Genomic DNA, 15,170 nt, shown 5'->3' with positions numbered 1-15,170 from the left:
TACTTCTCCTCTCCTCTTCTCAGGCTTAACCAGTGCAGATACAGTGGTGAATATGCGGAAGGTTACCCATCAGACCATAAGCGAGGAGCTTTCTAAAACGGTTCTGCTCCCATGCCTCTTCACCCTCCGCCCCAGTGCTGGTTCATTCCATGAGCCGCCCAGAATCAAATGGACTAAGGTTTGGGGCCAAAGAGGCTCTGACGGCCTGCAAAAGGAACAGTCGGTCCTGGTGGCCAAAGACAATGTGGTCAAGGTACAATAAACATATTTACCGCTAGTAAATGCTTGACTCACCTGTAATTTGGCTATTTCTGTCAGACTTTTTTTTCCTCACAATTTTTCTCTCTCTCCGCTCCTCAGGTGAAGAAGGCCTTCCAGGGTCGTGTCACACTGCCTGGTTATAATAAGAACCGCTACAATGCCAGCCTCGCTCTGACTGGGCTACGCTCTAGCGACTCTGGTCTATATCGCTGTGAGGTAGTGGTGGGCATTAATGATGAGCAGGACACAGTTCCTCTGGAGGTCACAGGTGAATAAAATGTAAACTTTTCTTTCACTGTGATAGTTATTTTAAATTTAAGGTAAAGTTTTCAACATTTCACCTACTTTTAAATTACTGCTTGTAAAATATAGTTAGCGGTCACACTAGCATCACCCGCTCCTCACCCTATCTCTAAGGCAGAAAACCCCAGAAGTGGAAGATTTAGAGCTCGATAACCTCATCCACAAACTAGTAGGAAGAAAACTAGGGCAGTCTCCTGGAGCCAAGCATCTGGTGGCCAGATCTGTAACCATGATGCTTGGTCAATTACAGTGGAAAGAAATAACATGAACCCCTGTCTAGCAAAGTCCATGTATCTACCCCATCCTGTGGATGCACCACCTGCAGGGATAGGCATTGATGTTGCGTTCAGTGTGAGCTGGGAGGTAGGCAAAAGTAGGCTCCAGGGTCTTTTTTTTTTAAGCAGTTGCAAAATAAATATATCTGCAGTGCTGAAGTATGATACAACAACAGTATAATATTTGTGACTGGATGACTGATTCTGTTTTTAAAACTGCTCCAGTTTCATTTCAAAATGATCCCAGTCACGGTCCAGTTGATTTTAAAATTATTTTAAAGCTTACACTTCATTATTTGGTAGTGTGTACAATATCTGTGCAACTGATTCAGGATGTAATATCTGTTATATAAAGAAACAACTTGGAATTAAACGCAGTAGCAATTTAAAATTACTACTAGTTCATCTGGTTAGATGTAGCATCATTAGGAGTGCAGACAGAATTACCAGTAATAAAAAAATCATGAACTAAACTAATAGAAAGATTCAAAAACTCAAACAGCATATTTGGGGTAATCTTCATTAATTATTTGTGCTATTATTGTAGTGTTCAGTTATACCACTGCCTCCTCTCATCCTAATCAGAGCTCAGTTAGCTCATCTGTACATGTAACAAACTTAAGACGTGACCAGGTTTTGTTTTAATTTGATAGCTATAAGACGAATTATTAACACTATTTTCCATGTTTTGTAAGAAAAAGAAAAAAGGTAGAAAGCAGGAAGTATCCTCATAAAAACTGATTATTTCTATTCAGTATGTTTTGATGTACACGATTACATTATGTATGCGTTATGTGTGTTTAACCAACACAAAGAACTGTCTCAGCAAATAATTGCCACACTGGTTGTGTATAGCTCCATTGTAGCTCTCAAGGTCTGCCACTATGAATAATAATGACCCTGTTTCCGTGTCAGGCTAGTACAATCATTACAGCAAGGGTTGTTTACTGTTTATGTAGAATGTATTATGATAGGGAAAAGGTGAAGGAACTCAAACACATTAAACATCATTGACCTGGGCCATTCAAGTGCTGTTCATGCACTGAAAGCCTAATGAAGCCAATAAGGTAGAAACCCAGCAGTGCACACTGTTGTCAAGTAGCATTGCACCGAGAGCCCCGTGTGGCTCTTGGTGGCTTAACTAAATAAGCAAACCATTTGCTCTGTCCAGGAAACCAATATTTGTGGAATACCACGCTACTTGGAGGTATCTCACTCTAGTGGAACCATTATTACTGTGTCAGGGTGTTTTATCTGCAAAGCTATCATAGGTTTTTGTCGGGTCACTCACTATTTTTAATAATAACCTACTCTCATAATGACTGCGGGGAACAGATTGATGCATTAGGCACTGTACACCACGCCACCACTTACTACAAAGCCATGCTACCGCTAACATAACCAACAGCAGCTGTAAAAGTTCAGAGGACTTTTGGCTCCATTTCCACTCTTCATAGTAATAGAGACAGACTGCACTCAGTTTCTGCAAATGGTTAAATGTGAATATGTGCAAGCTTGTTAATGTCTGTGGGGAAATTTGTGTGTGCCTGTTTGTAAAGACCACTATGCCTAATGCCTAATTTCAGTACTTCAGCAAGGATGCCATCTGGTTTTGTCAAGTATGAGGAACACCTAATAGGTGCTCATAGAATATTACAATTAGTAAGAGAGACCCCTGCCACTATGCTTGGGAGACCCTGTGTCCTCCCATTCTTGGCCAATTGATTAATGCACCATGAAAACCACTCCTTCAGAGAGAAGCCAATTACGTAGCTGGCGAGGAGTAGCCTTCTCCAGGGCTTAGTCTTAATTGGAAGTCACGGTACATGGCAGACCACAGCCGTCCTCACGCTAATTCTACCAAGTGCTCAACATGTTAATTAGCAGGTATTGACACTGCTCAGCTGTATTAATATCATATTAATCCACACCGCTCTTCTTATAGAGCAGTGGTTCCCAAACTTTTTTTGCTAGGCCCCCCTTTGTTTTACAAGAAAAATGTTGTGCGCACCCACACGCACAAACACATCCTCCAACCAAACACACCCATATTTTGCTCCATTGCGGTTTATTTCACACCTCAAACATTTAGTAAACAATTAAGCAAATACAAGTAATGTGCAATAAATGACAGGTAGTAATAAAATAAACTACTAACTCTTTCACGCTGCGTCCGCACCTACACAGGTATTTTTGACAACGCAGCTGTTTCGTCCACACGTAAACGGCGTTTCGAATCACCGAAAACGGAGATTTTTTTAAAAACTCCTTTTTTGCGTTTACGCGTGGACGAGGAATACAGAGTTCATCACGCAAGGTCAGATTTATGTGCCTTTTTTCACGTCACGCTGTGCGCCACGTTATTGTTTGAGATGATTGTGAGATGAATTGCAGAATGGCAGATAGAGACAAAATGCTGTTACTGTTAATCTGACTATCTTCAGTCTTTAAACGCTTACATACACACACGCAGTTACTGTCCCTCCATTTAGAAAGGCAGAGGCGTCACGGTGTGATTATTTTACGTGTAGTTGTTTTTTTCCTGTGTAATAATATTCAACATTGCTATCAATACATTTTTCAAAAAATGCCTCTCTGTGCAAAATGGGTTCAAAAACATAAACAGCTGTGGGATACTGTTTGGCCGTGATTTGAACAAATCGTGGCAGGATCAGCCTGATATTATTTGTATCCCACTGTAACTTTACTGTATAAAGAGCAAAATGTCAGGAGTAGTTAGTCATTACAACAAGTGTTTGTGAACTAAAAATCAAGAATGTGGGATCCTGTTTGTCCGTGATTTGAAGAGCCCAGCGCTGCTCCCGACACAGGGAAAACCAATTATGCAGGGGAGACCTACCATGGCACTTGTGGAGGGGAAACCAAAGGGCAGATATGTTTCACCACATTTTCTAGTCTTTGGCTTAGAATGAAGTTGGTTTGGAAACATATTCAGCTATGCTTAATCTCCTGCTTTGCGTTTCTGTGGCCGCCCCGTGCTAGCAGTGTCCAAGCGTTTTGTCCCTCACCCCTTGCAATGGCTCTGCGCCCCCCCTAGGGGGCGGGCCCCACACTTTGGGAAGGTCTGTTATAGAGTAATTTGTGTGTTCCCTGATGTCCTCCTCTTCTGCCATTTGTTTTTTTTCCCCCTTGTTCCCTCTGCCTTTCTTCCTCCTTGTTTTGTCTCCATCGTCTTCCTTTCTCCTGGCACATATTGACTGACCAATTGGCTGTGTCTCACCAATTACAACGCAGTGCTATTGATTGTGTTTGTCAGACTTTCTCTGTGGTGACATATGGCAGCTCACTGCTGTAAGAGCAGTGCATAGTGTATCAGCACTGGCTATCGTTAATGTAACCTCTGAATGAACGGAAACTACTTGTATGGCCAGATCATGACAGCTATAAGACGATCATCTAGAAAAGCTGATCTCACCTCTGCAAGTTTGTGAGAGTTTACTGGAGAGATTGAAGTTGTTTTCTTTTTTCCAAAAATATGTTACAAGATTTGTTTTGGGTTTTTTTTCTTATTATTTTGTGGATGGTGATTGTAGTGCGTCGAACAGGAGTGTCTAACACACTAGTCTAAAATGTCACTGCATTAAAGCGTTTCCTCATATAGCGCTTGTGTAACTTACAGGTCAGCACTGCGACTGTTTAATTTTACTTTATGTTCTGTTTTTTCCTTTGTCACCTTAAAGTGTGGTTTAGAAATCATACTCTGAACTTAAAATACATCTTTTGCAGAAAGATGATACAACCAAGAGGTGGGAGTAAACTTTAGACTTGTAATACATTGCTCAGTTCGTTAACTTTATTGTGATACATTCATTATTTGCATGTTGTGCCTTTAATCCAATTGCTTGCAGTTCAGACATATGTGTTTAAGTGATATATAAATATCACTTGGCCCAATGTAGTAGAGTTACTGTTGCTCCTTTAGGAATGGCACAAAATGTTCAAATGCTGTCAGACTAGCTGTTTCTGGATTTGCTGTGTTTATATTGTCAGACTTCAAAGTGGTTCTCTGATTCATGGCCAGAAAGCAAGTAAGTAATTGTATTTTCAAAAAGATTAGCACTTTGAAACAGCTCTTACCGCTCTGTAATTTAAACAAAAAGGTTGATCATTTACTCAAAATTGCCTCATTATATCAGTTGGGTTAAATAAAGAAAAATAATTATACTGTATACATTTTAACACACTAAAGCACATTGCGCTATATAATAATTCAAGTGTCAAGAGACACCAGCTCCTGATTAGTGTAGCAACGAGGGCATCATATGGTGGCTTTCCGCTTTTCCCTCAGGAGACTGTGTGGGGATGTACAAAGATGCATCGTGGTAAAAATAGATGAGATGAGGTATTGTGCATTCCCTGTGGAAAGGGACTGGGTTTCCCATGCTGAGAGGAAACCCATTTATCTCTCTGGTGCATGTGTTAGCCAGCAAGCTACAGTAGCATCTATGTTTGGACAAAATCCCGCAGCCTCAAAAGAGAAAGGATGGAAGCTGAGAAATTAGGAGAAGAGAAAAGAAACAAAACATTTCTTCTGCCCATTTCAATGAGAAAAATAAGAACGCAACAGCAGATGCACTGCTGGTGCTGTGGGAACTCTCTCTGTCTACAAATGGCTCTGCTTACTCTCTGCGCTAAAGCCTGGAGTGCTAATGCTCAACTTGTCACAAGGGCCTACGTCTCACATAGGAATATCTGTCACTCTCCCAGACAATGCCAGCGAAGATAAAGGCGATGTATTAGTTGCCAAACAGCCAATAGCTTTCATGTTGCTGGATGCACATCAGGGGCACAGTGTTGTGTGAAAGGCAACCAGAGGTGTGAACTGAAGGATAAACACTTGAACTTGGATAGACCTTCTGATGCAGTTCTATTCCAGTTTCGATGGAATATACTGTGCACTGATCAGCTACAGATTTGCAGGTGAAAAAAAAATTGGGCTGGGGGGGGGGGTCATTAAAATTCACATTACAGGTCATGGCATTCATGTGGGTGACAAAGTAGCCCTCACACTGGAGGTTTGCACAATATAAGCAGCTTGTATTATTGCTGTGGCTGATCAGTGAATGTTTCTTTCACAGCTGTCTCATCTTATTCCAGTTCATGTCTTTCTACTTCAAAATTTTTAACCAAACTTTTCATATTCTCCGCCTATTTTTCTTTTCACTTTGGTTTAATGCACGCATGGTTTTCTTTTTCTTTGTCTGTCTTCTTTGTCATTCCATCATGAGTTCAGAGGCAGGCGGCGTGCAGCAGGGTGACACTGTGTTTGTACTGTTAAATCAGTTAAATAAACATCACCACTGTTTGTCAATCTCTGTATCCAAGGGCAACATCTCTTTTCTCGAATAAGCCAACCGACTATCCGATGCAAATGAGACTCACGTACAGAGGTTTCTGAACCTGAATCCTGTAGTTTCATATCGCACAGATGGAACAATGTCAACACCTGATGAGGATGTCGAGGGGGCTTTGTGCACATATGCCTGTGAGCTTGTACATGCTCATGTTTTGATGGTGCAAGGTTATAGTTCATAAATACTTTGGTGAATTGAAGGTTGCATGGTATGTATTCATGTTTTTCGAGCTTCCTCTTTATTTCTTATCACAATTTCTTTGCTCCAGGTGTGGTATTCCACTACCGGGCCCCTCATGACCGCTATGCCCTGTCCTTTGCTGATGCCAAGAGGGTGTGCATGGAGAACTCAGCGGCCATTGCAACACCTGGTCAGCTGCAGGCTACCTTTGCTGATGGCTATGACAACTGTGATGCTGGCTGGCTTTCTGACCAGACTGTACGGTGAGGCTTTTAAAGCTGGGTACAATAGCTTTTGGGTTTGTAGCTTTTGGAATAAAATTCAAGAATATATTATTCATTCACATTCTAGAAACTGTATATAAACAATGTAAATAGCTTCCATGGTCTTAAAACAATTAATCCAGTTTTGAAGTGCATTAAATCTGTGTTCTTTCTCCTCTGTCATTACTTTTCTTATGATGTGATGGGCCAAATCACTGGTTTCAAGTTATTTATTCACAATGTCTGTTTTTTAAAATTCTGGCACAATGTAGAATGGCCTGGCTAACCGCCCACCTCACCGCTGCTAAATTTAGAGGTTTTTTACCTCTATCATTAATTACCCTTTTATCTACCCCAAATCAGTCAAATCCACTCCCCACTCATGGAGTTTGCTTTAAATAACACAAGATGGTTATAGCTAGTTCACAAACCCAAGTGACTCCTCAGTCTTTTTGTAGAATCTGTGCAACAAACCCCCATTAAATAAAGGGTATCATCAGCAAATCCAGGAGGAAAAAGCTAGAAATGGCAACAAATAAGCTGTGTGACTCTGAAGTCTTGTACTGTATGTCTGTAAATTTTCTCCCCAACAAACACAACAATGTCGACGAAACGTCGTCACCTGCGGCGGCCTTTGGTTTCATTCTACAATACTGGACTTATTTTTCTACAAGGTTTGAACATTGAGAGTGTTTAAACAAGAGAGAAAAGTGTGAAATGTTCATGCCTGTCTGAGAAAAGTGTATAAAGTGTGTAGTGAGTGGTTTTACAGCCTTAAAACATCTATAATAATTGTAAAAAAAAAAAAAAAAAAAAACGTCTTCAGTTACAGGCAACACATTTATCCTATAGACACTGACTGACTCATAGATTGCAGCTGAGCTTGACTTTAAAATAAGTTATCTATCTAGTTCTCATACTAACACAGTTTGCTGAAGATGGTTATTGTATAAAACCTCTTTCAAGCAGTAGATAAGACTGATATTTCTGATTGCTTTCCTCACTATCAAACATTATAACAAAAGACAATCTCCAAATAATATGTCTACAAAAACACAAGTTAATGAACTATCTATAATTATAAAGTATCAAAGTTTGAAAGTCATTGTGATATTTTGGGGGTTTTCATAGACTTGATACTGTGCAACATAATTGGACCTAATAGCTTGTTTGTACACTGGAAAGGCAGTTTAACTACATCAGCCCCCTCTGAGCTGTCTGTCAGCCATGTACTTCAGCTTGCCACTTTCTGTTAAGTCCCTTTTTACATTACCAGTCAGAGCCTGCCTCTCCACATTGTTTTCCATATCAGCATTTTAATTTCAAATTGTCGTTGCTCCACTTGGCAAGCAGACTGACTGTTGTCTGCCTGACAGTTTTTCACAGACTTCCTGCGGCACGACTTCCTTGCCTTTTTCTTTCTCGCCTTCCATCCCGCACTCCTGTTGTTTTCACTCGGGAGCTATCTAATTGGTCCAGATCCAGGAGGCTCTGACTGCACATCAGCCAGGAGGAAAGTGTCCAATTAATACTTGGTGAAAAAATATAGACATCAACCACCATTTCATCAGACACCGAGCAAAAAAAGAAAGTAGCTGCGGCCTGAGACACTAAAAGATTTTGTTCTCTTCTTATATCGCAAGCATGTCTGTCTTCTCCATGTATATTTGATTGCGCATCTTCTCCAAGTGCTTCATAAAGTCCCTGTATGCCCAGCATAATCTTTTAATCAGCCTCTTTGTTTGCGCTGTGGTGCTGCAGGAAACAATGTTCTTGTGGAATAATTGCTCAGTTGGAGCCTAAATATAGATTGTTGTTGTTGTTTTTTTCTTTTTCTTTTTAGCCCCACAGGCATGCCAAGCCACCACAGAAATTCCTGATTCTTTTAACCTCTTCTTGACTTTCTATCTCTCTTTCTTTCTCTTTCTAAAAGCTTGAGCATTGACATTTTTATACTGCAAGAGCACTAAATGCATTTTCAGATGATTTAAAATGAAACGATTTGGTTGTGAAACTCACACCAAGGGCAGAATAATTAAAACAAACAAGATAGTGTATCCATTGAAGTGCTTGCCAATTATTTTCCTGCGGTTGTTGTCGTTGCTGTATAATGTTACTGTATTTCTTGCTTCCAACCAGATTCAAGGGAGGACATCTCTGTGTTTATTTTTCATTAGTATTTGGGAAAAATATTTTGGTTGTCTCTGAGAGGAAGATATGTTTAAACTTATTGTATTCAGGGCAGGCAATGATAAAAGTGTACCTTTTATCTTATTTTGTATGCGTGTGAACACAGACTCATCCCAGGGGAGCCAAGTCTCTGGCTGCTTTTTTCGTGGCCAGGCTATATTAATCTCACTCTCTTTTCTTCTCTCACTCTCTCTGTCATTGTCCCTATCTCTTGGGTTCCTCTGCAGGTATCCCATCCAGTCACCGCGGCCAGGTTGCTATGGTGATCGTGAGGACTCACCTGGAGTTCGTAACTATGGCAATAGGTCCCCTGATGAGCTGTTTGATGTCTACTGTTTTGCTAAGCGTCTTCAAGGTAGGGGTCAGGAGCTTCTACCATAAATTTGAGTTTAGTCATGCATGGGTCCACTAAGCCGAGGGTTTGCAGTGCCAGAAGGCTGTGACCAGGCCTTAATACTCTGTTAGCACAGTCTAGAGAAGAGCAGTGGGAGAGGAAAGGGAGGAGAGTTTGTTCAACTGAGGGAGATGCAGAGGCCTGGAGGCAGAAGCTAAGTGGGTCAGTAGTGTTATCATAAAAGTTTGCTCTGATTTGCAGCGCCACAAGAAGAGGTGGCATTGGGCACTTCTTATGTGTCCAAAATCTTATTTACATCATCCCAAATCGCTGCATGTTATAAACTCAATAGCTTAGACAATAAAACTGGGAAATCTATAGATTTGGTGTCATGCTTATTGCATTTTTATCATTTTAATCTTTATTGTGAGATTGTTACAAGGATGTAATAAAGATGTCATGGACATGTGAGTCAAAGGTGGACTGCAATAGAAAAAGCAAAACAACCTCTACAACTACGTTTGGTTGACTCTGTGGAATCCTTTAAAAAACAGTTAAAAACTTTACTGTTTAAACAAGCTTTCTGTTGACCAATGCTTTTTTACATTTTTATATTTTTAATTTACATTTAAACTCTATATTGTGTATATTGTGCATTTTGCTATTTATCGTACTGTTTATTTTAATCTCTGTGTGCAGTGCTTTGTGACTACCTGTCTATGAAAAGCGCTTAATAAATAAACTTTACTTTACTTACTTTACTTACCTTAATCCTGTCTTGCAAAATGTAAACAACGCCTAAAAACAGGGCCATAAAATACAAATAAAAGACAACAAGGAACAAAGGAACACAAAGCAATGAGGGACGACGTGGCAAACAACAAGGAGACTCAGACGACATATGCTCACACGATAACAAGGTGGAGAGGTAACAGGTGAGAACACAGCTGAGGATAACTTAACACAATGACTCAAAAGGAATAAAAAAATAAAAATGGGGACAAAAAAGAGACTGAACAAGCCATGAAAACACAAGGGAGGCAGGAACACACAGGAACTCAGTGACTTAAATACAGAACTTGAAGTAAAAGTAAAACCAGAAAATATAAATATAAAGAAACCAACCAGGAAGTGCTATTACAAGAAAAATGCCAAAACAAATGATTCTCAAAGCCAAAAGAATTATATTTTACAGAAAACTCAGAACCCTGACAGCACACTTATAACTGCAAAAAAGTAGGTAAAATTTCTCTTTACACATTAGAGACCTAATATAGATTTACTTTGCAAGTTAAGGGGCATATCCTGATTACATAAAGTGTTGCTCCTACACCTTCAAGTTGTTCTCCATGGATGAGTAACTGCAAGTGGGCTGACTTCTTGCCTATAGCCTAAATCTGTTAGCATCACATCATATAAAATATATAACAATTGAATGCATGTTTGAAGCATTTTTACAGAGTATTCTGTTCAATGCCAGTTAGCTGGAAGCATTGCAAGACAGATGGAGACACCGTTGGTTTTCATACATCAAAATCAGTGGTTGTTGGCTAGAAATTGGAGGCCTGCTTTGGTTTTCTTTCATGCAAAAAAAACAGTTTCACAAATGTTCATGAATCTTGAATGATAGATCTGACAACTATGTCAATGTTTAGTGCATCACCTCAAAGCCTGATGACTATAGAAAGAGTAGCTGGTAGGCTGCACCTTATAAAGCTGCTACTGAGCAAAATGAAAGTCCTCCAAATCTACCAGAACTTCAAACCATTTTAATAGATTAGATAAGAAAGATGGCCACATGATCAAGCTATTTAAATGTTAATCAAATATTGGAGTGATGAAATATTTTCTGTCATTGTCTGATTTTTTTTTTTTGACCGAATGACAGAAAAATCTGACGGCTGTCCGTCATTTTTGACAGATTTGAAGAATGATGGTGACCTGCCATTAGATCAAATAATTCATATGCAATAGTGATAAGAATAGTGCTCACAGCAATGGCGACTTCTCTTTTTCTAAACATAACATCAAACATTACATAGCAATATCCTCCCTCTAGGTCTTGGGGTGCATCTGTGACCACTGCAGGTCACAGATGGATTCTTTTGCACCCTGGTACAGAAGAAACACATGTGGTCTCATGTAAAAACAGTATTGTTGACCTCTGATCGCCTCCCTGGGGGCAGTGTTTCTAGACTCGTCCATTCCATCCATCCATTCTCTTCAGCTATAATAGAGCGAGAGGTGGGGTGCACCCTGGAAAGGTCGCCAATCTTCAGTATATAAGAGGTTAAGATGAGGGTTGTTATATGATTACCAACAGTAGCCCTATGAAGCGCCTTGAGGCGACTTTTGTTGTGATTTGGCGCTATATAAATAAAATTGAATTGAATTGAATTGAATCAGTTATGTTACTTTATCAAGCAAGCGTCCTGTTTTCGTCACATTTGGCTGTTTAGACACAATGGCTGGAGTATTTTAGTGTCACTTTGAGTAACAAATTACGTGCGTCTTGTGGTGTTGACATGAGGAGTGATCCCAAGGTCAGTGAAACTGTCTGTCCTTTCCTGATAAATGCATGTTCTCTTTTCTGTATTAAACAGTGACTGAGTTGTTTCTTTATTATCTTTTTATTGAATATATTCCTTTATCAGGATAAATTAAAATTAAAATGACTGGTAATAATAGATTATGATGGACATTTTATGACCCTGTCTGTCACAATGACAGATGATGCAACCTCAGCTTGAAAGACATCAAGTCAGCCAGTGACCTTTATGATGCTTATTCTTCTTAAAGAGTCTTTGATGTGCTTTGAGATTTGCCTGCTTTCTTCTCAAACGTCTCAGTTACATTTTTAGCGCTCTATCCTTTAATCTCAACATTGGATATACAGTATTTGTTGCCATCTTGATGAGGATTGAGCAGGGGGAATTATGGATATAAATCAATTAAACTAGTTGATAAGTTTTATTGTTTTTAGGTCAAATGAACAAACATATCTAGCATTTTGCTCCTCCAGTTTGATTTAATTGGTGACTGAAGCCTCTCCACTCCTTACAGATATATCTTAGATAGATGACAGCTGTGCAAGTGTGCTCAGGCATCACAAGTTCACTACCGCTCATACTACATGACAAGCTCTATGAGTGCAATTTACCGTATGTCCAGTGTATCCTTTGTGTAACGCAGTATATTTAAGCTGTCAGAGCTCTGATTGCTCTCTTGTTGCCACACTGCTATGAAAGCCATTCTTTCAAGTGTTAGTGCTGTTTTTAGAGAATATTAGATCACCTTCAAAAATCCAGCTGTAGATTGTAAGTATGTGTTCCTCAAGGGGGAAAGTGATTATCATCTCTCTCTCCTCCCTGCTGTGCTGAGCGTGGTGTTTCCTCTAGGGGAATGATGGGCTCAGTGCTGAAATGGCAAATATTAACACTGCATATATTCATCATTCACACCATAATCACGTCTATGCCTGACTGAAATTACGTGTTTGTGATACTTTAACCTCGTGCAAATTCCAAAGCGCAAATATAATAACCGGCATCCGTTTTTCTAATAATTTTAACACCACATTCTGACCTGCTACAGGGGTTACTTTATCTAGGTCTCTCAGTATGAGGTGTGCAACTGTCATTAAGCATCATAGTAGTAAGAAAGCCATTCCACTATTTATAGACAATATTAACACCTAGTATGGGACTGATGTGCTGAGAGGAGAAAATTGTACGACCATCTCTAGACTTTATATCCTGCAGTTAAGAATGTTGTTCAGTGGAATTAACAACCCGATTGAAGTAATCAGCAAATAATTGTCTGCAGTCAAAGCGAAATTCCTGGGTGATGCATAGCTGGTGTTTCATTCATTAAGAAGAAGACAACAAAAACAAAAACTAAAAGATGAATTAATAAACTCAGCAACAGACCTTTCTCTACATGTACAAAAGCCTAGCTGGGCTTGATTTGCACAAAAAAATGACAGTGTATACGTCTTTGGCTGTTTTGTCAATCTTTTCTAATTTAATCTGCAATCTATCAAAATTAGCACATTTTCAGCACCTTTTAAATGCCTATTTAGGCATCTTCTAACTTTATTTCTGACAAATACCACCTCATATATCCCCTTTCTGGTTCTTTCCCATTTTATTTTGCTTGGATCTTGACCTTTTTAACTGTTCAGAAAAACTGAAGTGACATTCTTCTTTCTTGACATAAATCTCCTAGATCCTTGTATCAAATGTGTTCTTCTGTTCTCTGCTCCTCATTCTTACTGTCCAACCCTCCAGCTTATATATTTTTCATCACCACACCCTGAGCTGCCAGCGATCATATAAATGTATTTGTGCTATGTTCTTCTTGAGCACTCTCTGTCTTGCCTGTTTTTGAATTTCTTTTTTATCAGCATCAACAGCACCATTCTTCAGCCTCTTTTTTTCTTCTTTTCTTTTATTCGCTGTCTGTGTACTTAGATCTTTTTTTTGAAATGTCTTTGATTGCAAACAATTTCCTTTTGTCAATACTTTGAATTACTGATTTCCTTTTATTATTGCAGGCAACAATAAATGCCTTCTGCTTCCTCACTTCTAGGAGAAAGAGAAAGAGAAAAGGAGAAAGAGAAAATGTCTGATTTCCGTTATAGCACCTTAAAAGAAAATACTAATACGATTCAACCAAGAAGAGACAGACACAAACTCAAATTCACTTAACATCAGTTTGCAATACCAAACGATCCAAGAATCAACCAGCACTCAAAATCCTGCAACTGCCAACCAGCTAAACAAAAATTTTCTCAAGGCTGAAGTGTTTTTGTTCTATAATACAACTCAACTCCTCTTTCTCCACCTTCCAGGTGAGGTTTTTCACTCCACAGTGCCAGAGAAGCTGAGCCTTGCCACCGCCTCCACTCACTGCCATTCCCTGGGAGCCCAGCTGGCTACTGTTGGGCAGCTCTTCCTCGCCTGGCAGGCTGGTCTTGACCAGTGTGATCCCGGCTGGCTCGCTGATGGCAGCGTTCGCTATCCCATCAACGTCCCCCGGAAGAACTGCGGCGGAGACGAGCCTGGGGTACGGACCGTCTACAACAACCCGAATCGGACCGGATTTCCTGACACCGCAGCTCTGTTTGATGCCTACTGCTACCGAGGTACTAAGCCCTCTGCGATAATGAAGGTGATGCAGTTACATTGTGGTAATTGCCATGGTAACGAGCGTTGTATCTGGGGAATTGTTTCCCCTTCTGATTTTTAATTAGCATGAGATGTTGGTGTCACACATGAAGGAGTTGTGAAGAGACTGTGTGACATTTGCTTCCCCTCAGTGGATTTCAGGGCTTGTATGTTGCGGGTTGCTGCGCTTGCAAGACAGAATGGAAATATGGATCAAATAAGAGTGAGAGCATGACTAAAGCAAGTCTAGCTGGGGTCTGCAGTGACTGTGTCTGGCCTTGTCCTCTTATCATCTGCTGACACTGGAATAAGTTGGGCTCATCTTCAAACCGAATGAACTATTTTGTTCACTGTTTGTAGCCAACTTCTGCCATCAACACACACACACACACACACACACACACACACACACACACACACACACACACACACAAAATAAGAACTGATATTATGAGAAGACTGCAAATTAATATTTAGGTTGGAAAAATGAAAGAATGACAATTTCATCTTTCACATTTTCAGCCCATGAAAATGTAACTGAAGTGAAACATCTGCATAACCCAGTAATTTTAAAGTAAACAAGAACAGCGTGAGAGCAGAGCAGCAGTGAATCTGTCAAAACAAACAGCTGACAGATGAACATCTTCATAGCACCAACAATGCTGAATGCAGATTTACATGAATAATGTCTTTCAGATAGCTAAAAGTAGATAAAAATGGTAATGGATTTTGTTTATTAACATAGATATGGTTCGTGTGAATAATATTGTGGATACAGTCACATTTGTATATTTGCTGATTTCAAATGGTTGTAATTTTTT

General features: G+C 39.8%; 1 protein-coding gene across 3 annotated transcripts in view; it reads left to right on the top strand.

Annotated features, from left to right (window-relative positions):
- The window catches only part of ncanb (neurocan b), a 172,641-nt gene that overhangs the window by 48,337 nt on the left and 109,134 nt on the right, over positions 1–15,170 (top strand). For all 3 annotated transcript variants that reach the window (XM_019352045.2, XM_025903081.1, XM_025903082.1), the window contains exons 3-7: positions 24–253; positions 361–529; positions 6,483–6,657; positions 9,075–9,202; positions 14,034–14,327. In XM_019352045.2, the coding sequence (XP_019207590.1) occupies positions 24–253; positions 361–529; positions 6,483–6,657; positions 9,075–9,202; positions 14,034–14,327 (996 nt within the window). The remainder of the gene's footprint in view (positions 1–23; positions 254–360; positions 530–6,482; positions 6,658–9,074; positions 9,203–14,033; positions 14,328–15,170) is intronic.

This window comes from Oreochromis niloticus, linkage group LG23, assembly GCF_001858045.2.
Source record: "Oreochromis niloticus isolate F11D_XX linkage group LG23, O_niloticus_UMD_NMBU, whole genome shotgun sequence".
In the NCBI taxonomy this organism is placed as follows: Eukaryota; Metazoa; Chordata; class Actinopteri; order Cichliformes; family Cichlidae; genus Oreochromis; species Oreochromis niloticus.
This window is presented reverse-complemented; position numbering and strand designations above follow the sequence as displayed.